The sequence below is a fragment of the Solanum verrucosum genome, unplaced genomic scaffold (assembly GCF_900185275.1).
Source record: "Solanum verrucosum unplaced genomic scaffold, falcon-dt-bn FXZP01000279.1, whole genome shotgun sequence".
Lineage (NCBI taxonomy): Eukaryota > Viridiplantae > Streptophyta > Magnoliopsida > Solanales > Solanaceae > Solanum > Solanum verrucosum.
The window spans coordinates 639,639-667,298 of record NW_026020289.1 but is presented as its reverse complement, the minus strand read 5'-3'; the positions used below and the strand labels follow the sequence as shown (position 1 = coordinate 667,298).

Sequence of the window (27,660 nt, the reverse complement as noted above, 5' to 3'; positions counted from 1 at the left end):
TTTTCAAGAATTGTAGTAGTAATACCATCAAGGTCAGTAAAATAAGGTTTTATCTGGGTGATAAAATGTATTCCAAGAATGATATCTTCATTGATATCTTTAGTAATAACAAAATCATTTGTTAGACAAATGCTATTATTGCAAATATGAGCTTTAGAAAGCTTATAATTTATTTTTAAAGATTCTCCTGTAGCGGAGTAAAGTTTTGAAGTACTCTTTTGCAAATACTTGGTTGAAATAATACCTTTTACAATGCAGTTCCTATCTGCACCGCTGTCAGGCAAAACAATTTTGTTTATAACAAAGTGTTTACTAACGACTATTTTTACAGGTATACGATGACTCTGAGGTCTAATAGAAGAAATTACCGTTACTCCTAGTGTTGACCTCTATTGGTATCAAAAGGTTCAACTAGGTGATCATTATTGATATTGGAGAGGTCAATACCAACGTTATCATCAATATCTTCTTGGAAAGAACTCTGGTTAGACTCAAGGTCATGAAAAGTAGTTTTTTTAGAAACTTGATTGGTGAGAATGTCAGTTTCAATAATACAAAATCGAGGCTCGTCATACGAGTATAAGGGGTGAGACTATGCTTATGGAAGCCAACCATGAACATAGTTCCATCTTTGTTCCTCGAACTCTACAATGAAAAGATATACTCTCCAGTAATGATTGGCGTTTTGAAAACATAACTCAACCCTTTGCTTCACACTCTAAACGATCTCAGATCGAAAGAGTAATTCAATTTCCAGATGGGTCTATAGAACTCAAATTCTTAGACAATCCGGTAAGAAGATCTTCTTCGAATCGAAGGTCGTCCTGGTCCCTTTCTACTTTGTGTCCCTCAAGACCCGTTCCCAGGCCACCTTCTTCTTCAAAAACCCCGGAGGAAGTAGAAGCAGAAGCAGAAGCAGATGATGAGGAGATCATTTCTGTTTCTGACAACAGTAAATGTAAAGTCACAGGAGTAGACTTTTCAGGTAACATACCCAAAGTATTTTACCAAGATATTTCAGATAGCCCTACTGCTAGTGAAATTGAGCCTTCCAAGGAAAAACAGTTTTGGTTGATTGGAATGCTTAAGGTAAATAAAACCTTTGAACCTGACCCCAACATCCTGCAGGAACAATGGACTCATCCTGACAATCAAATAAAGAGAAAATGGTATGCTTCTTCTTATACTCTTAAGCAAAGATAATCTTTTAGAGATTTATGGATGAAAGACATGAGAAGAATTAGTTGTGAAATAGAATTCTTCAAATGGTTTGAAATGACTGGTAGAATTGAAAATTGTGCTGAGTCAATACAACTTATCATTAACAAATGGTACACTACTTCTAACAAAGTTGTTGAATCTATCACCCCTCCTCTAGAAGGAATTAACATCCCTATTGCAGGTACAGTAATCAAAGCTTCTCCCTTTAAAGAGAAAAGTGATATGACGGGTGGATTACTCACATCTGCAGACATTGACTTAGTAGTTGAACAGAACAATTACTCCAACCAAATCCTTCATATTATCTCTAGACAAATAGAAGATACTAAGCCTAGCCTTTGTGGAAGACCAACTCCGGCTTCTACTTCTTCTAGTCATAATATTGAAACCTATCCAGGATTCAAGATCCCTGAATTTTCCAAAGAACAATTTCCTAAACTTTCTGATACTTTTGAAGAAACAGGAAATATCATTGAGAAGATCAATGCACAACTCAACAACTTAACATCTCCATAAAAGATGATAAAACACCAAAAACTGTTTCTACCCTTCATAAAGAACTAGTTTCAGCCTTCCAGGAGAAATCTAACCTCCTCAAAAAACTTGCTAATAACCGTTTTCATAACATGAAAAACTACCATAACAAACCTTCTTTCCCAGATTTGCAGTATGAGGAAAATGCCTTCTTATCTACCTCCTCGCACGAAGGAAGGAGCATCAGTGAATGGAATATTGATGACTTAGCTGAGCATCAAGTTTATAATAAACTCCATGAAATGGGTGTTGCTATAACTGCATATAAAATGCGAGGATCAGCAGACAGAGATGCTGCTAACATGATTATTGCAGGTTTCACAGGAATGTTGAAACACTGGTGGGATAATTACTACACTGACGAGATCAAGCAACTTATTATTAATGCCACTGCAACAGAAACAGTTGTAAAAATGGAAGGAAACACACAATCCACCTCTAATGTTACGAGGGAAGATGCTTGTGCCACTCTCCTTTACAATATAGCTAAACACTTTATTGGAGAACCAAAACTATTCCAAGACAAGAGTCTCCAAATTTTGAGTAACCTAAGTTGCCCAAACTTAGATAATTTTATCCATTACAAGCATGCCTTTCTCAGTAAGGTTATGATTCGTCCAGATTGCAATTTGGATTTTTGGAAAGAACGCTTTATCAGTGGCCTACCTCCTCTCTTTGCAGATAAAGTTAGGACTAAAATCCAAGAACGTAATAATGGTAATATTCCGTATGGCAATCTTACCTATGGTGATTTGGTAAGCACCATCAATGTTGTAGCCCTCGAGCTCTGCACAAATATTAAGCTCAAACATCAGCTCAAGAAAGAGCAATCTTCTTCTAGAAAGGAACTTGAAAGTTTTTGCAGGGATTTTGGTTTTATCACTCTACCAGATAAAATCAAGAAAGACAAAAAGGAAAGATCCCATAGAAAGAAATCACGAAGAAGAGAAGATTCTATCAGGCCGAAGAAAAAGAAGTCTAGGTCCAAGAGACCTAATGATGCTAAAACAAATTTATGTTGGACTTGTGGCAAAACTGGTCATAAAGCCAATGAATGTCGTTCCAAAACCAAGAAGAAGAAAATTAATCTTCTTAATATCGATGAAGAAACCAAAGGTAAGCTTCTTGCTATTCTTGACGAACCCTTTTCTGAATCTTCAGGTACATCTGATGAATACAGTGATGACGAAGACATTGATCTCGATTATTATTCAGATGTAAGCCAATCAGGGAAAGATTGCACCTGCACTGAAGCTTTCTGTACTTGTGATAGTACGCTTCATATTCGAGTACTTTCTGACTATTCGAAAGAAGCTCTCTTTGATGTCATTCAACACATTAATGATAATGAGGCTAGGAATCGTTTTCTCCTAGAACTCAAAAATCTTCTTCTCATTACGGACAAACCTAAAAACCCGTCCGATAATTGAACCTTTCAGCATGAAACAAATCATGAATCGCTCAAATAGCCATTCTGAACCTTCTATTTCAGATCTCCGCCATGAGGTCTCCAGTCTCAAAGAAGAGATTAGAAATATCAAATTTCGACTTTGTATTATTGAAATTGACATTCTCACCAATCAAGTTCCTAAAAGAACTACATTTCATGACCTTGTGTCTAACCAGAGTTCTTTCCAAGAAGACATTGATGATAACGTTGGTATTGACCTCTCCAATATCAATAATGATCACCTAGTTGAACCTTTTGTTACCAATACAGGTAATGACACTTTTACTTCTGCAGCACCAGGAGTAACGGTAATTTCTTCTATTAGACCTCAGAATCATCATATACCTGTAAAAATAGTCGTTAGTAAACACTTTGTTATTAACAAAATTGCTTTGCTTGACAGCAGTGCAGATAGGAACTGCATTGTAAAAGGTATTATTCCAACCAAGTATTTGCAAAAGAGTACTTCAAAACATTACTCCGCTACAGGAGAATCTTTAAAAATAAATTATAAGCTTTCTAAAGCTCATATTTGCAATAATGACATTTGTCTAAAAAATGATTTTGTTATTACTGAAGATATCATTCTTGGAATACCTTTTATCACCTAGATAAAACCTTATTTTACTGACCTTGATGGTATTACTACTACTATTCTTGGAAAAGATTTACATTTTCCTTTTGTTAAAACTACACAAGATGAAAGTAATTTTGTAAGAGAAAACACTGTTTTCAGAATTAATAACCTTTCACAAGATATCACCTTTTTAAAGGATGAAATTCATGTTAAGAAAATCGAACAGATTTTGAAAACCCCGGAGATAGTAATAAAATAGCTAATCTTCAGAAAAAATTTGAAGAAGAAATATGTTCTAATTTTCCTAATGCTTTTTGGAAACGCAAAAATCATATTGTGGACCTACTATACATTGCTGGATTTAATGAACATGCTATTACCACTAAGGCAAGGCCAATTCAGATGAATCACGAAATGATGAAATTTTGTAAGAAAGAGATTGACACTCTTTTAAAAAATAAAATTATTAGGATTTCTAAATCCCTTTGGAGCTATTTTGCTTTCTACGTTAACAAAAACGCAGAGAAAGAAAGAGGAGCACCAAGGCTAGTAATCAATTACAAACCTTTAAACTCCGTTTTAAAATGGATCAGGTTTCCCATACCTAATAAACGAGACCTTTTGAAAAGGACTTTTAAAGCTAATATTTACAGCAAGTTTGATATGAAATCAAGGTTTTGGCAAATTCAGATTTCAGAAAAAGACAAATATAAAACTGCTCGATGAGAAATATCAATAGGAGCAAGTCCAAAAAGCACAACGTCCGGTCAATTTTCCTTCAAAGCCAATCCCTGAGTTGCCTTATAATTTTCTAACCGAAGTGACAGTGCTAAGAATCCTTTCTTGCTTCTGCATCCTGATGTCCCCGTGGATTAAGAGCATTTCTGACTGCCTTGGCTTCAGGAGAATTCTCCCAGGCTCTCTTTTCCGCTTCTAGAACAGTCACTTTATCATAAAATCCAGTCTTAATCATGAAAAACTCCGTGGAACCTCCAATCATGGCCGAAACAATTGCAATTTTCAGATACGAATCCCAGAATTTCATTTTACCCTTGTAACACTTCTTCAATATCTAGTCGCCCAAGATGTACTGATTCTACTGCTTCTTCTCCGTTTTCTTGATTTCTTCACTTCAATGAATCCATAGGTTTGCTGTTTGTGCCACCAGTTTACATGGTGTAAGGGACCTATCAATGGGGTGGGTCGGGACCGATTCCTGTGATAGTAGTTACAGTTATTGTTTTCTTATAATTTAATCGGATAGGTCTCCACTTTGAACTTTACACTCCCCTTCAAAAATATTAATATGAATATTTTACCATGATATTCATATTGATTGTTAGGTTTTGAGAAACAATGAAAATCTGATTATACATCATATACACTGTTGAATGAAGTTAGCATCTCGTTGTTTAGATTGCTTTGAATTAGTATGATACTTTTGGCACATAGTTTACACAATATGCTTCAGTTTTAAAATCACATTCCTGATGTGATGTTATTCTCTTTGTATGTGACACCTTCATTGGGAGACATCCAGTCATCTTTGAATTTCGAGTTGGTTGAAACCCAACTGATATTCATCGAGTCAACCTCATCTTGTTCGGGTGTGTAAAATGGGCTGTATATTGCCAATATACCGGGGAAGTAAATGATATACATACACAAATATGCAGTGACAGGGCCAAAGCCCAAAGTGCAGCAGCAGACCCAAAACCCAAACCCTTAGTACAGCCCAAAAAAAATGATTTACTTCTTTTGTATTTTCTTTTAATTGAAAATATTTGCATAATCTAACTTTAACTTTAGTTTAATTTAATTAAATTCTCCTAAAGATACCATTTTTTACGTTACTTTACTAATAATTTCAATCAAATGCTTTTCCATTTGACTAATCAATATGACTAAGTTTATCTTATTTTCAATTTTTTTTCAAGGGATAAAAACATTTTTATTTACTTTTAAATAATAATATTTTTTTATAGTTGATCAATATTTTTAGTCAATAACTTAGCAATATTGATTAGTTGTGTGAAAAGCATTTGATTGAAATTAAAGTTTAAGTTAAGTGTCAATAAGTTCTTAATATCTTGTTGAATAAAAAAAATTCATAATATTTTTGAAAAAAAATAAAGTTGACTTTTTAAAGTATTTTTCTCAAATTATTTAATTTTTAAAATATTTCAGGTGGGCACGACGTTGGGCGGAGGAGCGAGGTCTGGTTGAGGGGCCTCGGGGAACGACACATCAAGGCCGGGGTGTGGGGGACCTCGGGGCACGGTGCCTCGAGGTCGGGGGGTGGGGGGCCTCACGGCACGACGCCTCGATCGGGGGGTAGGGGGCCTCGGGGAACGATGCCTCGAGGCTGGGGGTGGGGGCCATGGGGAACGACACCTCGAGGTCGAAGGTGGGGGACTCGGGGAACGACGCCTCAAGGTCGGGGATGGGGGCCTCCGGGCACGGCGCCTCGAGATCGGGGGTGGGGGTCTCGGGGCACGACACCTCGAGGTCGGGTGGTGGGGGCCTAGGGGAACGACACCTCGAGGTCGGGGGGTGGGGGCCTCTGGGCACAACGCCTCGAGGTCAGGGGGTGGAGGCCTCTGGGCACAACGCCTCGAGGTTGGGGGGATGAGGGCCTCGGTGCACAGCTCCTCGAGGTCAGGGGGTGGGGCCTCTGGGTACAACGCCTTGTGGTTGGTTGGGTAGGGGCCTCGGGAAACGACACCTCGTGGTTGTCGAGGGGCCTTGGGACATGACGCCTTGAGGTTAGGGGAGAGGGGCCTCGGGGAACGGCGCCTCGAGGTCGAAGGGTGGTGGGGTAGGGGGTTGAGAACGACGCCTCGAGGCCGGGGGTATGGGGCTTGGGCACGACGCCTTGAGACCGGGGGGTGAGGACCACGGGAAAGGGTCATGATGCCTCGAGGTCAAGGGGTAAGGAGGCACGGGGGATGGCGCCTTAAGGTTGGGGGGCGGGCTAGGGGAGCGGCACCTTGAGGCCGGGGAGGGGGGGTGGGCGAATGGCAGGTGGAGGCCTCGAGGCCGGAGGGGGGGGGAAATGGAATAGGAGGTGGAGGCCGGTGGGGGTGGGGATGGGGATGGGGTGGGTAGAGGCCTCGAGGCACCGCTCCTCGAGGCCGTGGGGATGGGGATGGGAGTTGGTGGAGGCCTCGAGGCACCGCGCCTCGAGGATCGGAGCCTTACCTCAAGGCCGTAGGGATGGGGATGGGGATGGGGATGGGAATGAGAGGTGGAGGCCTCGAGGCTGGTGGGTGTAGGGATTGGGGTGGGTGGAGGCCTCGAGCCTCGAGGCCGTGGGAATGGGAGTTGGAGGCCTCGAGGCCGGTGGGGGTGGGGATGAGGAGGGTGGAGACTTCGAGGCACCGCGCCTCGAGGCCATGGGGATGGGGATAGGAGTTGGTGGAGGCCTTGAGGCACCGCGCCTTGAGGATCGGGGCCTTGCCTCGATGCTGTGAGGATGGGGATGGGAATGGGGTGGGTGGAGGCCTCGAGCCTCGAGGTCGTGGGGATGGGGATTGGAGTGGGTGGAGGCCTTGAGGCACTGTGCCTCGAGGCCGTGGGGATGGGGATGGGGATGGGAGTGGGTGGAGGCCTCGAGGCCGGGGGTGGGGATGGGGGTGGGTGGAGATCTCGACGATCGGGGCCTTGCCTCGAGGTCGTGGGGATGGGAGTGGGTAGAGGGCCTCGAGGCCGTGAGAATGGGGATGAGAGTGGGTGGAGGCCTCGAGGCTGTGGGGTTGGGGATGGGAGTGGGTGGAGGCCTCGAGGCCGGGGTGGGTAGAGGCCGAGGGGTGGGGGTGGGTGGAGGCTTCGAGGCACGACGCCTCGAGGCTCGGGGTCTGTTTCCTCGAGACCCCGGGTGGGTGGGGATGGGGATGTGGGTGGGTGGAGGCCTCGAGGCCGTGGGGATGGGGATGGGGATGGGAGTGGGTGGATGCCTCGAGGCCGGGGGGTGGGGATGGGGGTGGGTAGAGGCCTCGGGGAACTACGCCTCGAGGCCGGGGGGTGAGGGGGTGAGATTGGGCAGAATATGTTGACATTTTCATTTTAAAATAAAAAATGCTATAAAATGTGTTAAATTTTAATTAGTCATTTTGCCATGTTAGTGCAAGTGTATCACACACTCTTTAAATATTTTTGTTGATTATCAGAAAATGTCTAAGAGGAACAATTTTTAGTACGGTAAAACCTCACTAAATTAATACTCAACAAATTAATAATCTCTCTAAGATAGTATTTTTTCTCCGATCCCAACTTGGGCCAATGGAAAATAAATCATTTATTTCGATAAGATAATATATTTTTTAGAAGACCCATATATAATATGATAAATTAATAATTCTTTAAAAGTACAAATATATCTAAGACAATTTAGTAAAATGTGATTCTATTGTGTTTATTTTTTGTTAAAACTTAAATCTATCAACTCATCCTTTAACTTTTCTTGTTGCACCCAAATGTTTCGATTTTATATTTTTGAATTACTAAGATGCGGTAAGTGCTTTCTTACATGAACTAGTTCTAAAGGTATTGTATCATCTCAACTTCATCATTAACATTATTTTTTTCGATGGTATGTTTTTCTAGGTTTATTGAACATGTATTATTTTTCACTCTGGTAATTCAATAGGTTATTGACGTCTATTTTATTGCAGTAGCCGAGATTATTAATCATAGATTTTTGAATTTATTTTGCAATGAACTATTTAACAAAAAAAACACATATGAAGGGATATACATACATTATAGTTTATAATTTTGATGTTGATTGTACTTTACATCTAATAATTTTTTTTATGCGAATTCAATAAATATGATACATAATAATTTTGATGTAATCAAAACTAACATTCGTTGAATCTCAAAACACTCTTAAAATTAGTAAATATTAATTTATCGATTAAATAATATTTTGACAAAATAATAATATTTAATGGTCCACCTATATTAATTTAGTGAGATTTTATTGTAGTTAAAATGTTTAATAGGTACTAGTCTTAGTTAAGATGTGTATGTGAATTATGCGGACAACTTTAAGGGGTTGTAGATGACTTAAACCTAGCCTGCCACCCTTCTTAAGAGTACTAAATGGAATTACAAGTTTACTATATTAAACCTTTGAAAAATTTACAGAGAAAAAAATGATCGAATGGAAATTTATAAGTTTTTCCTACTATTTTTTTTTTATATAACAAATATTTGAATTTTGACTATTATTAAAATTTGAACGCTTAAATGATTTTCAACCATGGTAAAATTAGAAATATATAGGGAAATTTTTTAAAATGTCAATATTTTAGCATTTAATAGGACCCCTTAGCCACACTTTCAATATTTATTAAAAATGTCAATATTTTAGTTTGTTATGTATCTAATTCACATTGTTTTTATTTGTTCTAATTGAAAGAATACAATTATTTAATAATAGAAAGGAGAAATTTAGGAGAGAGAATATTTTTAAAATATCACTTAAAATACTCATCAGTTACAAATTCAATATTTTATAAAAGAAACATATCACTTAATATCTCTCATCTTTATAAAAAAAAAAATCTAAAAAAAAATCCCCAAAAAACCAAATCCTCTGTCTTCTTCATCATTCTCGCATGAATTTGACGGTGGCAGCAATGGAAAATCAAAAGGTTAAGCTAATGTGTAGCTATGGTGGAAAAATTCAACTTCGTCCTCACGATCATCAACTATCCTATATTGGCAGAGAATGAGATACCAAAATCCTCTTTGTTGAAGTGAATTCGATTAAATTTGTATTTTTTTTTTGTTTGACAAGAAGATTTTGAAAACGGGATAATTTCGTTGACATTCGTTAACTGTTGAATCATTAATTTGTTTGGAAGTTTTGACATGAACGTTTTTTGATTTTCTTGGGTAATTATAATTTTTTTGGATGACGAGGTAGAGTTTTTTACAAATGCACAAGTGAATACAGATTTGGATTTGGAGAAAAAAAAAGAAGAGAAACATAGCAGACGAAGAAGATAGAGAGAGTCAAAGAAAGAAGGTTGCAAAAATTATATTTATACCAGAATTGTATTCATATTAATTTTTGTTTGTCAATTGTTTTTCTTTTACTCAGCATTTGTATTTTTATTAAGAATATTGTATTTCTTTTTTAGTTTGTAGTCCTCTCAATACATATGCCAAATGGATTGTATTTCTTAAGTATAAATATATCATATTTCTTTTCACATTAAATTTGTATTTTTTTTAGAATATGACATCCTTCCTCAACTGATTGTATTATTTCCACTTTGTATGTTATTATTTCCAGAATCCTGTATCCTTTCTTAAATCGTATTCATATGTAATGATTGAATTATATTGAGATACAATCACTAATATTTTTGTAATACAAATAATAGAAAAATATATTTGGCAGATATGTAATACAATTTTAATCACTGAGATACGATTTTTAGTTTTTACTATGAAAGTAAAATATCAATTTTAATTTGAATGGTAAAGTGAGCACATAAAATACAAAAGTTGTTGGGATACAATTATGATGAAAACATAGTAAAAAAGAAATACACGGTTGATGTCATTGAAATTGATATTAAAACACAAAAATGAGCACAATAAATACTAACTTCAATTGAAATACAAAAATGACTTTGTTAGATTATCATTATAATGAATGCAAAAATTAAAAAGAAATACAAACTTGTCTGTATACAATGTGAGAGTTAAATACAAATTGATCACAGTAAAATATTCACCTCAATATGATTCAATTTCAATTTGAATGATAAAATGAGCACATAAAATACAAAAGATGCATACCTTAATCAAAGGATTGTTATGAATATCTTTAGAAATATATTTTCCAATTTTTTTTTTTAAAATACCAAAAATAACGGGAGGGAGTTGAAAAATGAAAAATAATTGGAAGAGGTAAATTTGAGAGAGAGAATATATATTTTAAAAAATATGAGAGAGAGAGAGTTGAAAAATGTGTAATTAAGGTGAGACAAAATAGGAAGTAAATTAGGATACACAATATTTTCTAAAATAATGACATTCTTACTAATTTTTATAAAGTATGGAGGTTTTTACTAATTAAGTTAGATTTTTTGACTAGTTTGCTAATTTTTCCATAAATATGGATGTAGACTAATTTTTAAAAAAATGAACAACAATTGTTGGTGGGCCATACAACTCTTAACTCAATTTGATTCTTCTTCCGTTGGATTTGCTATTTCAGTTTGCCTTGAGACCCCTATTAAAGCAAAATAACGGCGATGTAAAAAGGACAAAGCTTGAAAAAGTACAGAGAATAGAAGAAAGAAGAGAAAATCAGTTTCCGGCTCCGGCGATGCGACGACGACAACGTAAAGAAGACAAAGTTGAAAAAGTAAAGAGAAGAGAAAAAAGAAGAGTTTTTTCTTCAAAAAGTAAAGGAAATAGAGAGCCTTTTTTTTTAATCTTTCTTGAAAATATATGTACACAATACATATACCCTTGAAAAAAGGAAAGATCAAAAAGCATTCAAGTAAAGTAGTGTCAGAAAAAGAAACATCCCATCAGCCATCAACTATAAAGTTTTTTCAGTTGGAAATATTATATATATATATATATATATATATATATATATATATATATATATATATATATATATAAGAGAGAGAGAGAGAGAGAGAGAGAGAGAGAGAGAATTTTAAAATTTTAAAATAATGATGGAGATATCTAAAAAAATTTAACTTCATATTTCTTATTTAATTATTTAGCATTCAGTTTTTGAATTTTAAAATTTTAATTGTCAAAATAAAATTTTAATTTTAAGAAAATAAAAGCAAATAAAATATTTATTTAACGTAAACTAAACAATAGTTAGTGCTTTTTTTAAAAGAAATAATTTTAATTTAAAAGTTTTTCAATTTGTTTAGAAGTAGGAGTGTAATGGGAAATATTAAAACTCCCTATTTAGTTGGATAATTACTTTTTTTTTTTTTTTCAAAATAACGATCAAAATGTCCTATTTAGGTGGATGTTTTTTATATTATTATTATAATTGTTGTTGTTGTTGTTGTTATTATTATTATTATTATTATTATTAAATTTTAATTGTCAGAATAAAAATAATTTTAAGAAAACAAAACAAAGAAGAAATTTTCCCGTAAACTAAACACATTGTTTAGTTAGTATGTTTTTTTAGAGAAATAATTTAAATAATTTTAATTTTAATTTTTTTTCAATTTGTTTATAAGTAGGACTAAAAATGAGAAGTTTTATTTTTTTAAACTCCCTATTTAGTTAGATAATTACTTTTTTTTTTAAAAAAAGGATTATTAAATCGCCCTATTTAGGTGATGTGTTTTTATATTATTATTATTATTATTATTATTATTATTATTATTGTTATTATTATTATTATTGGTTGAATTTTTTAATTTTCTAAAAAAAAATATTTATTTTAAAATGTAAATAAGAAAAAACCTGATATAAAACTTAAAATATTAAATATTATTTAAATGATCAATTTTTAAAGAAATTTACAGGGGTTTATAATTTAAGGACTTATTAGATGTTAATTTTAAATAATAAAGTTTAACTAATTTAAAATATTTTTCACAAAAAAAGGGAATCAAACACACACAAACGTTAATCACCATATTTAAGTTATTATTTAATCGTAGAGTATTAAATAAAAAGGTTACGTAAAGGTAATTAAATTTCTCTTTCCACAAAAAATGGAATCTAACACGTTACAACTGCATATTTTTAGAACAATTTTAATTATTATTTTTAAAAAAAAACTTATATACTTTATCAACTTGTGGAGTAGTGGGAAGTTTTAAAATGACACGTGTTATTTTAAATAATTATTTAGTAAAAAATATTTTTAATAATTAATTATTTTAATTAATAACAATTATTGTTTTTTGTGGTGCTGACACGTAAGCGTTATCACCTCTCCTATTATATATATATATATATATATATAGATATATAAAGAGAAAATGAAATGAAGAAATATTACAATTTACATGTATAAAGAAAATTGGAAAAGATACGTTAGAAAAGGAGAGAAGGGAACAATATTTTGAAAGATAAATATTTTGTCCATATAAATAGGACGAGTTGGATTGAAAAATGGGATCTAACAATATTATAGAGATTTTTATTTGAAAGGTGCTTTATGAGTAAATATTTACTTGCATGAATTAATTACTGATTAATATTACTATTATTATGTAAATATTTTTAAATACATGCTAATAATTTACATTAAATTTGAATCGTATTCTAATTTGGATTAATTTTTTTAATTTAATTTTGGATTAATATTTATATTGATTGGTTTCTTGTTTTGGTTTCGGATTCTAGAAAAAAGAAGGGAGAAACCGAAAAAAACCAAATTATATATATATAAAATTGCAAATATAACTTTGATTATGTTTCTAATTATTGACATAACCAAATAATCGAACCGAAAAAATTCAAATCGAAAAGAGAAAAATCAAACCAAACCAAATCAAGTTTCACGCACAATATCATATCCAGATCAAGGATCATGTCTCTCTAGATCACTTAATTCTTCCTATCAATACAAGCGCTTTAAGGATCCCGTCTTACTAGATCTTTTGATTCTTTCTATCATTACAAGTTTCAAACTATCGAAATACTAGACATATATGTAGATATATATAGTTTCACGCACAATATCATATCCAGATCAAGGATCATGTCTTGCTAGATCACTTAATTCTTCCTATCAATACAAGCGCTTTAAGGATCCCGTCTTACTAAATCTTTTGATTCTTTCAATCAATACAAACTTCGAACTATCAAAATACTAGAATATATATATATATGTGTGTGTGTGTGTATATATATATATATAGTTTCATGCACAATATCATATCCAGATCAAGGATCATGTCTCGCTAGATCACTTAATTCTTCCTATCAATACAAGCGCTTTAAGGATCCCGTCTTACTAGATCTTTTGATTCTTTCTATCATTACAAGCTTCAAACTATCGAAATACTAGAAATATATATATATATATATATATATATATATATATATATATATATATATATAGTTTCATGCACAATATCATATCCAGATCAAGGATCATGTTTCACTAGATCACTTAATTCTTCCTATCAATACAAGCGCTTTAAGGATCCCGTCTTACTAAATCTTTTGATTCTTTCAATCAATACAAACTTCAAACTATCAAAATACTAGAAATATATATATATATATATATATAGTTTCACGCACAATATCATATCCAGATCAAGGATCATGTCTCGCTAGATCACTTAATTCTTCCTATCAATACAAGCGCTTTAAGGATCCCGTCTTACTATATGTTTTGATTCTTTCAATCAATACAAGCTTCGGACTATTGAAATACTAGAAATATATATATATATATATATATATATATAGTTTCATGCACAATATCATATCCAGATCAAGGATCATGTCTCGCTAGATCACTTAATTCTTCATATCAATACAAGCGCTTTAAGGATCCCGTCTTACTAGATCTTTTGATTCTTTCTATTGTTATAAGCTTCGAACTATCGAAATACTAGAAATATATATATATATATATATCCAGATCAAGGATCATGTCTCGTTAGATAAAAACATTCTATCCAAACGATCTCACATAGATTAAAATTAGATAAAATAATTTTATTTCTATTAGAACTATAAAAACAATTCAAATTAAAATAGTAAAAATATATGTACACAATACATACACCCCTCTTGAAAAAAAGAAAAGCTCAAAAAGTCTTCCAAGTAGAGAAACATCAAAAAGATGACATCCCATTAGCCATCATCTAGTCCAAAAATCTTTCCATTGTCACCAACTTTTCCCTCCTAAAACCAAAAATCTTTTCATTTTCCAGTAGAGTAGTTTCTTCTTTGTTTTTTCATTCAAGTTCACTGTAAACCAAAAAAAAATTCATCTTCCTTTGTTTAACAAGATGGCATCAAGTAGTCAAAAAGGAAAATATTTTATGAGACCTACAAAAAGTGTAGGAGTAGATTTTGATGATAAACCTCTATGGAATCATGTGAAAGTTATTTCGATTGCTCCAAATGGGGGTGGGAATAGAACATGGTCTTGTAACTATTACAATAAAATAGTTAGGATGAAAACACATCTTTTGAGATTATCAGGTCATGGTGTTCAAATATGTAAAGAAAGTAGTGGTGATATATATGCGACTTTGAAGATGGAGCATGAACAAGCCGAAAGAAAAAGAACCATTGTTCAAGTTGATGCAAGAAACAAAGCTGATTATATATTACTTCCGGAGGGGACTGATTTAATTCAACAAAAAAAGAGAAAGAGTTCGAGTATGGAGCTATAGGAAAATCATTCGGCATCTATGAGAGAAATATGGCCGACAAATTAGCTGCTAGGATGTTCTACGCATCAGGTTTATCGTTCAACTTTGCAAACTCTCCTTATTTTAAAAAATATTCTAAGTTTCTAGCCGAAAATTCCATTCCTGGTTATATTCCCCCATCATATAATAGATTGAGGACAACTCTTTTAACTCAAGAAAAAACACATATTGATAGAAAGTTGCAACCAATTAAAGGTACATGGAAAAAGAAAGGATTGTTGATTTGTTCGGATGGATGGTCCGATACTAAAAGACGACCTTTGATCAATATAATGGCATCATCTAGTGGAGGTCCAATGTTTTTAAATTCAATCAATTCTAGTGGAATCGTAAAAGATGGTGAATATATTGCTAACTTATTTATTGAAGCAATAGAAAATGTAGGTTCAAACAATGTTGTTCAAGTTATTACGGATAATGCAAGTAATATGAAACTTGCCGGTACTATTGTGGAGCAAAAATATCCTCATATATTTTGGACTCCTTGTGTTTTTTCATTGTTTGAATCTAGCTTTGAAAAGTATGTGCCAACCTTCGGAAAAATAACCTCACTTTACTAATTGTAAATGGATTTTAGAGTTACTTAGTGAAGTGAGTAATTTGAAGAACTTTGTTGTGAACCATGACTTGGCACATGCACCTTTTCAAAAATATTCGGATTTGTGTTTGTTGAAGGTTGGTGAAACAAGATTTGCCTCACACATCATTATGACCACCCGAATTCGCAAAGTGAAATCTTCTTTGGAGAAAATGGTCATGGATGATGAATGGAAGAATTATAAGGGGGATAAGGGAATTGAAGCCAAAACACGTGAAATAAAATCCCTTATAATGAATGATGAAAAATGGGATAGTATTGATTATTTCTTGAAATTTACGGAACCAATTGTTGATATGCTAAGAAGTGCAGTTATTGATGGTCCAAAATTACATCTCATCTATGATATGTGGGACTCAATGATTGAGAAGGTCAAGAAAGTCATCTTTGAGCATGAGGGGAAAGATCTCATTTCCGGTCAATCAAATTTTTGTGATACTATTCATGATATTCTTGTGGCTAGGTGGAACAAAAGTAACACACCTCTACATTGTATGGCACATTCTTTGGTTCCCAAATATTATCATGAATCATGGCTTCAAGGAGAGAATGGAATTCGAAAGCTAGCTCCTAATGAAGATAGTGAAATTTCATTGAATAGAGTCAAGTGCTTTCAAAGGTACTTTAAAGATTCTAATGAAATGAAACAAGTCTCATTCGAGTATGGATCCTTTTGTAGCGGAAGTGGCTATTTTAGTGAGCCTCACGTGATTGAGGCTATGATGTATGAATATTCTCTTTCTTGGTGGGCAAATCATGGGGTCTCAGCTCCGCTTTTGCAACAATTAGCTTACAAGTTGCTTACTCAACCGGCTTCTTCCTCTTGTTGTGAAAGAAATTGGAGTACATATTCTTTGATTCACAATATCAAGAGAAATAAGTTAGCAACTTCAAGAGCCGAAGATTTAGTGTTTGTACATTATAATCTCCGGTTGTTGTCTCGCAAGAAAGAGAAATATATAAATGGGCCAAGCAAATATTGGGATGTTGGTATGTCTATATTTTCTTCAATTATTTAGTTTAAATGATGTTTTTTTTCTTTTTATATAAAATCTTCTAATATATTTATTCTTTTTAATTTATTTTAGGTGGAGATCGATTTGATATTGATGAGACAACTAATGATCTAACCGAGCTTTCAATAGATGAACCTCAATTTGAAGGTGTGATATTTGAGGAAGAGTTTGAAGATTTGGAAGAAGTTGAAGAAGATGTGGAAGAGATAGCTAACTTAATTAAATAACTTGATAATTGACAATATTTTGTTGTTATGTTAATTTTAAGTTATGGATTAAGTTGACACAATCTCTTGATTTTTGTTAAATAGTATGTTTTACACTTTTACTTGGCGTATTGAATATTGATTAGTAATTATGAATATCTAAATTGTGGATAACTATCTTGTGGATATCTTAAATTTTAATAATTGCAGTATTTTCACTTTCACTTTATTTCAAGAGACGAGTTACTATCCATGTTCTAAGGTTAGTTCTTCTTTTCAATTTTTATTGATTCTTTTAGTTATATTTATTCTATTGTAATTTGTAAATGCTTTTAATGTTTAGTTTCTATTTTGTTGTGTCTTTGTAGGAAGAATGGAAGAGTAATATCATCTTGAAGAATGGAAGATTGAATTCTACAAAATACATGTAAGTTTATCACAACATATCTTTCAAATTTAGAATATCTTCATAACTATATTTTTATAATATTGAAAATTTTTAGCCGTATCCCCGCACCCGTATCCATACTCGGATTCGCACCCACGAATCTTAAAATTTGGATTTTGCCGAATCCGACTCTCGGATTTGCATCCGTCTCGGATACCCGCACCCGAGTCCGAGCAACTTAGCTTTTACATTCATTGTCAAAAGCAGGATTCAAAGTGTCCAAATCCTCTCTTTGGCCTTTCTTCTTCAATGTAAGTACTACTATATCCCTCTTCCAATTTATGTAACATGTTCAATATTTTAAAATAAAATTTATATATTTGAAAACTCTATGAAAAGTAGTACAAGTCGAACATAGCCAATAATTCAAAATGTTTAAAGGATGTTTGAAAAAATTATAGTCAAAAGAAAAAATTATTTGATTCCCCAAATAGTAATATGTTCACATAACATGGTATGAATCGCAACCCGGTGCACTAAACACCCCCTATGCACGAGTCTGGAAAAGGGCAAGACCACATAAACCGTACTTTGTCGCCCGCGTGAACTCAGTTTCGTGTTTCTTGTCTTGGTTCCCTAGAAATAAGTATGAGTCTTGCAATTCTAGCTTATTAAAAGTTTTAAAACATTCTACCTCGCATAATATGTATTTTGCTTGTATTGTAATGAGGAAATGAGTCTTCAAAAAGAATGCATTTTGTAATTTATGAAGGTTAGAGAGGCTTGGTGCTCTTGATTGGAATAAAGTGGTCTATAATCATCAAGGATGGAGGCTTATCACGTGTATATGGTTGCACGCTAGTCTTATTCATCTACTCGCAAGTACAATGGGTTTTATGGTTGTTGCCAAACACCTTGAGCAACAATATGGTTTTGGTATGTCAGCGCCTTCTCATATGTGAATTTTGACCCTCTTTTGCTTTATGCTGATATTGATTTGATTAACTTGTTTTGCTTTGACAGTCCGCATTGGTATCATATACCTATTCTCAGGAATTGGGGGGAGCATACTTACCTCGTAATTTATTCAGTGGAGCGTCTCTATTGGTGCTTCTGGGGCTCTCGTTGGCCTTATTGGAGTTAAGTTTTCAGAGATTATTGCAAATTGGAGCGTCTCTGTTGGTGCACTATTCACTCTGTTGCTGATAGTTGTCATAAATCTGGCAGCTGGAATGCTGCCTCACGTTGGTAATTTTGCTCATATCGGTGGATTCATGACTGGACTTCTCCTTAGATTTGTTCTGCTCGTGCCTCCTCATGTAGGGCGGGCAGAAAATGATCAGAATCTTCCAGTTGTTGATCATGTCTACTCCAAATATAAGGCCTACCGAAATGTCTTTGGACTGCTTTCTCTGATTCTACTAGTTACAGGGTCAGTGTAAGTATTTTCTACTATCTATTGGTGTCAACAAATTTGGTATTTCCGATAGGATGATGATGGACCTGACCAAATAATCTTGTTTACATGAAACTGCAGGTTTACAATAGGATTGGTGATGGTATTTCGAGGAGTGAACATATATGATCACTGTCATTGGTGTCACTACCTCAGCTGTGTTCCCACCTTTCTATGGAAATGTGATGGAACTTCCCAGTTTGGCATGTAAAGCACAGTGTTTATTATTCGTTTTAGCACTTTTTTGTTCTTTCTACTACGTACTACTAGGCAGTTTGATTTAGTTCGTCTTAATTTATTAGAATATTTAATATATAATGTTTCTTCTATCTCGCGGTTTCCTTTTCTTTTTTCTCAACTCACATATCAAGTACCTCTCAGTCCTGAGAGAAATAACAGAAAAAATCAACAAAAACATCGTTGTGTTGCCAAGACTTTGAGTATACTAACAGAAAAATCACACCACCAAAAAATCCTAATTTTCCTAACATATGATTATTTGTTGAAAGTTTCACTAACACTCCACTAATTGGAAAAAAAAAGGAACAAATACTTCTTTGGAACAAATTCAATATGCTAAAATGACTAGTGATGATGAGTACAAGAGATGGGAGAAAGGTTGCAGTGAGAGGGAAGGCGGGCATCAACACGAACAGTGTTGTAGATGCACTCATGATCCAGTCATTGGAGGGCAGCACAACACTCTGTGCTAGGAGTCATATTCGATGGTCCTGGTAATACAAATGGGGAACAGACGTTCAGGTTCCCAAGTGATGCCAAGCATGTCTGTGGCTGACCCTGAGATTCAATCACTTGGCTTTGCAGCAATACAGTTATAAAGATACTCAAAAGCACATATTTCAGTTATAAGGATACTCATAATTTATCTGTTTTCGTAGAGGGTAAATACAGAATCAGCATGAATGAGATCATATGTTCTTGGGTAAGTTGACATAGCCTCACACCTATAGAAAAAAGTTAATATTCATCACAAAAGCAAAACTACTAGGGGTAGGTAGATCCAGAATTTAGACAATATGAGTTCTGAATTCAGAGCGTATGTACTGAAATGTACATCTAACTCTGTCAATAGTACTAGTTTTTTGTGCACATAGCTATAGTCGACCTAAAATCATAATGCTGCTATTTACTGGGGTTAAGGGGGAAATGTGAAGGAAGCATAGTAATTACCAGCTCTGGTATGTCCCAATTAGTTCTCTTTCATAAATGGCACCAAGTGTATTGACCTTAGCCTCAACGGGAACTATATTCATCACCCAAACATGATCATTGACCAAATTTGCAGCAAAGCCACCTAGGAATGCATTCATATCTAAGATGTTTCTGTATCACGCAGGCTGGCCAAGCTGGTTATTCACTGACTTGTAATAAGAAACTCTTCTTTTCCATAGCTCTGAATCCTTCTGGAAAACTTCTTCTGTGACACCATCTACAGTTCCTCTGCTTATCCTATGTGGTATTGCGTGTAATCTTTTAGGCCACTTCTCCAATTGTCCACCGACCACCTATTTTTCATTTGCAACTTCTGGCAAGGGAGTTAAGCAAGTTTCAAATATCAAATCGACGCAAAATAATCAATGCTAATAGAATTCGGATTATAGGATAATACCAAATGTGACGATAAATCAAAAGGAGCACGAACCAGGCAATATCAGGATCTTGGGCAGGACACATCGGTGGGTTTTTGTTTCTCTTTTGAAATTCAGTACACTTCATATGATTGAACGCTGCCATATATATTGCGATATCATCCTTCTCAACAAGCTTTTTTCCAGCAGAGTCTCTTAGCTACTTGCTCAATTTTATTTTGTTCAACATATGAGTCTTAGAAACGGTTATAGTTCCCCAAAATAGGCTAAAAATGATGTAGTATAAAAATTAAAAGAGTAGGAAAAGACTCAATTAACCCTGAGAATTAACTGTCGAATCAACTCTACAGACCATGTTGTCCGTCCGTGCTTCACTTTACTGAGACACAATTGTTAGCATGATGGACAACTAAATGATTGTATATATTAATGTAATTATATAGTGATATAAATTAGCATGATCATATACATTTGTTGTAGAATCAAAGGAATAAATATTGTGATAGAATAGCTAATTTGGAGGGATAGCAAGACAGATTTAGAGTGATTGAATAGCAGATTTGTAGAGATAGAATAGATGATCTTTACGGATAGGAATGGCAGATCTTTAGGGATGTGTAATCTTTATTTTCTCTATATAATGGAAAGACTCTCACTTTGAGAGACATTTAGTAGAAAAGTGACATGGTATTAGAGCCTTCTCTTGGCTGTCTTGTTTCATAGAGTCATCTGTGGTTCCTTCTAATTTTTTTTTGAAAATCTTGGTTTTTGGTTGACTGTTCATCGACAATCAGTCCTACCACCTGGGAATTTTGTTCTTGGTCATTCTAGTTGCTTTCTTGAGTCTTTATAGTTTTCATAGCTATTCAAAAGCATGAATTCACATCACTTTGAATCCTTCAGTGTTCGTTTTACTGGAAAAAATGATTCTTCTTGGGAGTTTCAGTTTCAGTTGTTTGTCACCGGCAAAGAACTATGGGGCCATATAGATGGAAGCAATCCTGCTCCTACTGATGCAACAAAGCTAGGTGAATGGAAGATTAAAGATGCTCGGGTGATGACATGAATTCTAAGGTCAATTGACCCTCTTATTGTTCTTAATCTCAGGCCATACAAGACAGCTAAGGCCATGTGGGATTACTTACAAAAGGTTTACAACCAAGATAATAGCACAAGACGCTTTCAGTTAGAGTATGAAATTGCTAATTACTCTCAAGGAGGTCTTTCTGTTCAGGATTATTTCTCTGGATTTCAGAACTTATGGGCTGAATTTACAGATATTGTCTATGCCAAAATACCTACTGAATACCATTTTTCGGTGCGGAATTGGTAACTGAGGAATTCATAGAAGTGGTAGTGTGGTAGGTGAGTAATTTATTTTGAAGATTTTATTATAATATTCTTTTGCTAAGTGTCTTAATGTTGATATTTCTTTAATATTAGGTGCGAAATTCATGGTAAAACATAATAATATTTATTGTAATATTTTTCCGATAGTTGTTTTAATCTGAATATTTCATTAATATTATTTATGATATATTCTAGGTATAACATATCTTGGGTTCTTTGGTACATATATACATTTTCTTCTATTAATTGTTCCAATAGTTTTATATCTTTCATAGATTCTGTCCAATATTGTAAATATTCGTAGTTCATTTTAGTCTGAATTTATTTCTAAATCGTACCATTCTATTCTTTCGTAGTCTAAATCATGTAGCTCTATTTCATACCATTGTTGCTTCAATATATCTTCTGATTCGTTATCATTAAATATTTTTTCCCATATGATTCTTCTTGATTCGATTATTTTTATATCTTTAAGTATATATAAGATTAAAGTTTCATAGTTTTTTATCATTTCATCATGAACGTATGTAGTCATGTTCTTTATCATGCAGGTTTTTTATTTCAAATTATTCCTTCCTATCATATTCATAATTGATTAAATTCATATTAGATCATTATGAACTAGATTATCTGTTTATCATGTTCTCCTGTCACTACTAGCATCATACTTTAGCGGATACTTCCTTCTTATCAGCGCCTCAACTTTGTTTACTCCCCTAAACGGCTTTCCTCGCCTACCGGTTTCAACATTAGGATGGCATAGTATAGAAGTTTTCTCCTTGTTTCCAGTGTGCTAATAAACTAGAAATCATGATTCAAATAATTCTAATACATATTAACTAACATAAATTTATTCAATCATATATATGATATTCAGGAATATATGAAATTAGTTTCGCATATTTTTTGAACAATATACCTTTGCTTCTTGCTTATTCATGCTATCTGAAATATCTGATTGGATTTCAGATTGTTGCTCCATTTATCTAAATACTTAATTTTTTGTAGAGAATTTTTTGAAAAGAGTGTTTTATATATTAGGCATTGCCTGCCTTACAATGTTTACGACTGAGTCTATATATAGACATACAAATTAACTATTCTAAACACATATCGTAATACGTTTTTTACATCTGTCCACTACTATTTACTACTATTCTAGAATAGTTTCCTATTCTAATCTACTACTATCTTATTAAGACTTATTTACAACCTTGTCTCCTAATAATTTTACACTTGTCCTTAATATGCACATGCATAATTTTACACTTATTGACTATTTTACACTACCTTGTCTTTCTTACAATAATAATGCTGACTAATAATTTACATTGTCACGTTATTTTACATAATTTAGTAAAAAACTTTAACTTTCCTTTATCTTTTCTGCCACTTTGTCTGCCATCTTATCTTTTTTATTTTGTCCATATCTTATCTTATCTTGTCTGCATCTTATCTTCATCGTCTTCTTTTACTCTAAATCGACATCTGGAATTATGTTATCTTCACCGTTGCATTTCGAACATATGTGATCAGGGTATTTGTGTCCAATTAGTTTGCAATATCTGGTTAATAACTCTGTTGAAATAAATCCTTCTTTTAGTGCTCTTGTCGTAGGTCGTTCCTCTGGTTTTAGTAATGATAAAATCCATCTTTGGACTTCATCCATATCTGCTTTCCTTAGCTCCCTTGAATTGGAATAAATCATTAACTGATCTCTTGCATAGTAGCTCCATATAACGTTCCCGTTTAAATAATTATTTGCTAGTTCTTGTATGATGGTTGATATACCAATTATTCTCTTATTGGCATAAAAACTGGGTATCTCGCTTTTTTGTATCTTTGGTTGCTGTTCGATATCTCCGGTATTATCATATCTTTTGTTAGTCCTATCTTTACCACTTGTATCAGAGGTTTTATTTCTTCGTATAATATCTCTGCTGTTGCCGTATTAATTTTACATAGAATAAATTTCCCTTAGTAACTCTCTTATATGTAATAAATGCTTATGTAGTTCTGGTATTCCACTTAGTTCCTCTCCGTCATAAGTATATACTGTATTTAATAGTCCATAGTTGTAACATGTCCTTACTAAGTTGGCTTAGTTTTTGGTTGTGCAATCAGTTTATTATAACCTTGTAATTTTTGGGTTAAATAATCCTGGTTGGGTTCTTGGGTTGTAGTAGATCTGGGTTTAAGATTTAAAAATGTTTGGATTTTGTATATATTTTCTATATAGGTTCCGTAATATGGTTATATGTCCTTTTGTCATGGTGTAGGCTATCCGCGTATGTAGAAGTTTGTGGTTCTATAATCAATATGTTTTTTTGTGTTGGCCTTGGGGTAAATGGTTTTTCGAATATCTGGTTTAAGTTTGAGTTCTTATGTTTTTCACTAACTCGTTGGCTTGTACCTCAACTGTATTTAAACAAATGTTATGGGTTTTTAGGTGTTTCCCAACGTCACCTTTTAGCTCTGGATTTTTTCTGTCTTCCGATCGACATAGCTCCCATTTTTTATAGTCATGCTACTGACGTATACTAGCTTTAGATTTAGATTATCTTCATTAGTCTTTAGTTTTTGTATCTCGTTGTCCATACTATCCACTTTTGTACAAAGTGTAGTAATAGCTTTGAGTATCTTTTCAATTGTATCTTCTTCCTCAGTCTCAGTCTGAGTAGCTTTGTCGTGATAGGTAATCTGCAATAACATTCTTATCAGTTTTTATTACTTCAATTGTAAATGTAAAATTTAATATATTTAATACCAATCTCCTTATTTCTTTTGTTGTTACCGAATCTTGTATTTTTCTTGTTAGCCACCATTTACTTGTGTATTATCTGTTCTTATAATGAATTTGTTATATACTATATATGGTTCAAATGATAATAAACACTTATATACCGAATATAATTCTTTTCTATTTATTTCCCATTTTATTTCTGTATTATTAAATGTTCCTGAATAATACTTGCAGTGATGTTCTATCATATTGCCATCACACCTGTATTTTAATATTCCTCCATAACTTTTTTCACTCGCATCTGATTTTATTATATAAGTAAATCTTTTGTTTTCATCTGGAAAGTATAGTTTAGGTAAGTTTTTACATAATAATTTTACCTTTTGTATTTGTATTTGGTCTTTTTTATCAAACTGATATTCTATATCTTTCTTTAATTTTTGTTGTAATGGTTTTAAATTCTCTGCTAATTTTGGTATGTATTCTCTTACTTGATTTACTAGTCCTAGAAATGATTGTAATTTCTTTTTCGTATCTAGCTGTTCATTTGAGTTAATTATTTTTTGTACTATATGCGTTTGCATTTGTATTCCATTTTTATCTATTTCTTTTCCTAGGAATTCTATTTGATTTTTTCATTATGTCTGCTTTCTTTTTACTTAGACTTATGCCTGAATATTCTATAATATGTATGAATTATTCTAATAATCTTATGTGTTCATCTTGGGTTTTAGAATATAGTAATATATCATCAATATATACTACACAATTTTCTAATTGTTTAAAGTAGTTATCCATAAAGTGTTGATATCTACCTGGTGCATTTTTATATCCAAATGGTAATACATTCCATTCATAGAATCCTTGTGGTACAGTGAATGTTGTTACTTTTTTAGATTCTTCTTCTAACTTTAAGTAGTAAAATCCTAATTTACAATCAAATTTGCTAAAATAATTATATCCTTGTATTTGTCTTATCTTTAGTATTTTATTTGGTATCGGGTAATTATATGTTTTAATTTTTGCATTCAAGTTTCTATAATCAATAAACATTCTACTTTTACCTCTTTTTTGTTCACTATGTTTATTTACGATAAATGTCGGGCATGTGTGCTTACTATTGCTTTCTTGTATATATCTTTTTTCTAGTAATTCATTTATATGTATCTTAAATTCGGTTAAATCATTAAAATTATACTTTAATGGTTTTTAGGTTATTATACTATTATTATCAATTAGCTCAATTTTTACTTTTGTTTTATGTTTCTCCCATCCTTGTAAAGGATCCTCACTATATAATAATTCTAACTTATCTTGGATTATTTTTACTTTATCTATAGAGAATATAATTAATTCTATTTTAGGGTCTTCTTCTTTTATATTTTCTAATTTTTGTGTAATTTTTTCACTTCCTTTTATCCACTCTGTTGTCTTTCGTTTTTTGTTATTTACTCTTTTTGCTCCTATTTTTTGTTTACATGGTGTTGTGAACCACCAGTGTGTTTTTGTTATTATATGTGGGTATAATTTTTCTAAAAATGGCATTCCTAATAACATATCTTTTGTAGTTAATTCAAAGTTATATATTTCATCTATAGTTAGTATATTATCCCATATTTGTACTTTTATATTTTTTGCCTTATATGTGATCATGCTTCCTTCATTATTAAATCATGTTACTACTATCGGTGTTTTTAATTTTTCCCACTTATCTTGTGGTAAACAATTGTATTTACATATTTTAGCTTCTGCTCCCATATCTATCATTGGTGTATAATATCTGTTGTAATATCCCTCTATTATTATCTTTGCAAGTATGTATATTTTCAAATTTTTATCATACTAAAGTCCTTTTTATTATTACTCTTTTATTTTCATAATTTATTATTAATTGTTTGTCTTCTAGATTATATGGTTTTACTTGTTCTAGCCATTTTATTCCTAAAGTGATATTTTCATCTCCTTGATATATTTTAAATTTTATTACTATTGGTACGCCTCCAATGATTATTTCCTATTCTATAGTTTCTTCGGTATACATTAATGCTTTTGGTAGTTCGGGGCATATTTGTTCAGTAGTTATTATTTCATCTTCCGTTACTAATTCTCTTGTAATATAGTTTTCTTCTAGTCCTGTACTTATTAATATTAAATATTTTTATTGTTCCATTATTCCCGTTATGTAATAATGATATGGTTTTATTTCTTCTTCCATTGATTTTTGTGGGGTTTTATCTATTATTCTTGAGGTACTCATTTTTTATGACATTTGGGGTATCTCATTATTTATTCTTTTTTATGTACTTAGTCTTTCTTTTACTATTTCCAAATCTTCTTCTATATCAATTTCGTTATAACTATAATCATTATTATCTATGACTGTAACTATCCTTTCAAAAGGATTTTCTATTTTTATTTTTTTTATTTTATTTTTTGCTGTTATTTTATGTTTTGTTGTTAAAACATATAAGTTTTTACATCTAGCTGTAAATATTTTACTTCCCGGGGCTAATTCTATCCCTGACATTCTCCAATATAATACTAGTGATTTATCTATGTTTCTGTTATTTATTGCTACTGAGTAGTTAGCACTTATTATAAATTTAAATTTTTGGTATATGAGGTTACCTTTTACTGCACTTATTATACTTTTTTCTATAGGTTGTATAATTCTATCATCCGCTAAGTATATTTCTATGTGTGTATTTATTCCTTCTCTAAAACATGTTTTTATTAGTATTTATGTTCCTCCTAAATGTACATATTTAATTGGATTTTTAGCCTTAAGATCTTGTATTTCTTTGTTTATTATTTGTTTATTTATTATTGGTATTTTAGCATTTCCTTTGGTGTATTTGCAATCTATGATATGTTCTCTTTGACTTACTACATAATACTCTTCTTTTTGTCGTTTAAACCAATTTCTTATTGTTGGTATTTCGAATATTTTTTCTACGCTTAGGTCTAATTCTTTTCCTTTTATTTGTTCAAATATATTATTATCAAATATTATTTTTTGTTCTGTCGATTCTTCATCTTGATATTCTTCTTTAGTTATTATTTGTATATCTGTTTCAGTCATTGATATCGTATT

General features: G+C 33.0%; 1 protein-coding gene and 1 pseudogene across 1 annotated transcript; both read left to right on the top strand.

Annotated features, from left to right (window-relative positions):
• Positions 1-15,722: 15,722 nt before the first annotated feature.
• LOC125834347 (uncharacterized) lies at positions 15,723-17,040 on the top strand. The gene is made up of 2 exons (XM_049513501.1): positions 15,723-16,787; positions 16,886-17,040. The coding sequence occupies exons 1-2, from the start codon at positions 15,908-15,910 to the stop codon at positions 17,038-17,040; spliced, it is 1,035 nt and encodes a 344-aa protein (XP_049369458.1). The 5' UTR covers positions 15,723-15,907.
• An 85-nt stretch (positions 17,041-17,125) lies between these two features.
• Positions 17,126-19,074, top strand: LOC125834374 (RHOMBOID-like protein 3; annotated as a pseudogene).
• Positions 19,075-27,660: the final 8,586 nt, after the last annotated feature.

Coding starts and splice junctions, on each gene's coding strand:
- LOC125834347 (XM_049513501.1), top strand. CDS start 15,908: ATGACCACCCGAATTCGCAAAGTGAAATCTTCTTTGGAGAAAATGGTC. Junction 16,788..16,885: donor AAGCAAATATTGGGATGTTG/GTATGTCTATAT, acceptor AATTTATTTTAG/GTGGAGATCGATTTGATATT.